Below are 2,247 nucleotides of genomic sequence, written 5' to 3'. Positions count from 1 at the left end.
AGCCGCAGCCGCCTGCCTGCGGGGCGCATAAACCCGCGGCCAGAGGGGCTGGGCTGGGCCGTCCGGCTCTCACCCCCACACACCCCGCCAGATCCCGGTTCTGCCACTTACTTTTCTTCCCAGCGGCCCCGGCTGCTGTGGTCAGATGTGCTGTCTCCCCGGAGGGCTGAGCACCAACTCCTGTAGCTGCAGAGACAGGGAGGGCAGCTGGAGCCTTCAAAAGGGCCAAGGCGGTCTACTCTCCTGCAGCAGTACAGGGCGACCCCTACTGAGATACCTCCACCTGTACTCCCAGCCTTAATCCCAAAGTCATCCAGTACCTGGCATGTCATGAGGAACCCACTGCAGGCATTTATCCCTATTTATTTATTGGGTACTGGGGGTTGAATCCAGAGCCTTCACACTGAGCCAAACATCCCCACCCACACACCACTTAGTATGACTAAGTCACAATTACCCAAACTCAACCTGGCTCAAACTTTCCATACTTCCTCCTCTGCCTCCTGGTGCTGGAATTACAGTCATGTGCCTCCTCACCTAACTCCTATCCTTATTTTATTTTTGAGACTGGGTCTCCCTAAGCAGTTCAGGCTGGCTTTGAATTGACCAGGCTGCCTTTGAACTCACAACGATACTCCTCTCTGCCTCCCTAGTGCTGGGATTACAGATGTGCAGCACCACACTGGCTGTTATCCTGATTTTGATCTCAATGATAGCTCCAGCCCTAACTCCATACTTCTAACCTTGATTCATCCTTCATCTCCACCCACTCACAGGGCCTCTCAATTCCCAATCCCAGCATCATCCCCAAATTTGACTAAGAAAACTTTTATACCTCCTCCCATTCCCTTGAACTTTTTAGCGTTCTGGGTTCCATTCCTGTTCCATCTGCTCATCTGTTCTCTCACCCACCTCTTTACCATCTGGTCTAAAACCCTGGGCTATTAGGACTTCCTTTCTAGGGATCTAGAACAACCTCCCTTTCCCAGCCCATCCACCTCACCCCTGCCATTCCAGCCTGGAGGGTGGGCTCTTCACCTGCTGGCTCTGTGTGCCAGGACCCATCCTCTCTTGTGGCCGAGGGTGGCAGTGCTGTGAGAGTTGGGGAGCCCAGGACTAGAGTCGGAGAGAAGACAGCAGGGTCAGAGGCTGAGGTGCAGCTGCCTAGTCAGCCTGGCCATGGTGAAGGAGAGGAGGGTTTCCGGAAGACAAAATTTTACTTCGGGGTGGGGGCCTCAGCCTCAGCTGGGGATCCAAATCATAATTTATTTGTGCTTGTAAAGGTACAATCTACACTTCCTGGTTTACACAGGGCTTTCGCAGATGGGCTGTCATTTCCCCCAGTGTCCAGGGTTCTCAGAAGCCAAATGTGCCCAGGACGTGTAGATGCAGAAGGCCTCACCCACAGGGAGGCCAAGCCCTTGCATAACAGGACTCATCCCCATCTTCCAGCTAAAATAGGGCTGAGGAGGGCAAGGGGGATGCTCAAGGCCCACAGTAAGGTCAGCCTATGGCTCTGCCAGGTGCAGGGCGTGAGGATGGGTAAGCCTTTGCCTCTGGGCCTCAACTTTCCTGCCTATAGATGGAGACGAGAGCCCTTGGCTTGTCCATCTTGTAGAATGGAGTCCTTTGTGAAATGGCTTTATTGGTCCTAGTATTTCCCATTGCCAAGAACACTTCCCAAACTGAAGAAAGCCCAGATGGGAAGAGAATACTAGCATGTGCTAGGTGACTGGGGCAATTCAATTTTTGTTTGTTTGTTTGTTTGTTTGAGACAGGGCCTCTCTATGTAGGTGAGGCTGACCTGGAACTCACTATGTAATCAGGCTGGTCTTGAACTCACAGCGATCCTCCCGCCTCAGCCTCTTGTGCTAGGATTACAGGTGTGTGCCGCCTTTTTTTTTTTTTTTTTTTTTTTTTTTTGGAATTAGGGATTGAACTCGGAACCTTGAATTTATGAGGCAGTGGTGGAACCACTGAGCTAAATCCCCGGCCCTCTTGTTACTTTTTTCTAAAGTATTCCATGAAGAATTCTTGGAAATTGCTAGAAAATTGTGGAAGCACTCTTAGTGGAGCGATGCTGCAGTATTGTAACAGCTGCAGTCCGTCACGAGCAGTACTGCGATACTGTGAGGCACCTTTTATAGCACCCCTAAGATAATGTAAGTTATTTTGGAGCCATCCTGGAGAGCTTTGGTAAGCCCAAAGAGGGCCAAGGCACCTTCCCCACCCAGACCTCAACCTGCT

At 51.4% G+C, this 2,247-nt stretch overlaps 1 protein-coding gene across 1 annotated transcript in view; it reads right to left on the bottom strand.

The window, feature by feature from the left end:
- The window catches only part of Ssc4d (scavenger receptor cysteine rich family member with 4 domains), a 12,088-nt gene that overhangs the window by 3,259 nt on the left and 6,582 nt on the right, over positions 1-2,247 (bottom strand). Inside the window, exons 7-9 of the mRNA XM_033765272.1 lie at positions 1,403-1,463; positions 1,039-1,116; positions 3-186 (exon numbers count right to left, since the gene is read on the bottom strand). Coding sequence (XP_033621163.1) covers positions 3-186; positions 1,039-1,116; positions 1,403-1,463 — 323 coding nt within the window. The remainder of the gene's footprint in view (positions 1-2; positions 187-1,038; positions 1,117-1,402; positions 1,464-2,247) is intronic.

This window comes from Fukomys damarensis, unplaced genomic scaffold, assembly GCF_012274545.1.
Source record: "Fukomys damarensis isolate Sample0158 unplaced genomic scaffold, DMR_v1.0_HiC HiC_scaffold_17, whole genome shotgun sequence".
In the NCBI taxonomy this organism is placed as follows: domain Eukaryota; kingdom Metazoa; phylum Chordata; class Mammalia; order Rodentia; family Bathyergidae; genus Fukomys; species Fukomys damarensis.
Note: the sequence above shows the minus strand (reverse complement) of the source record. Positions and strands in the feature narration are given on the sequence as shown.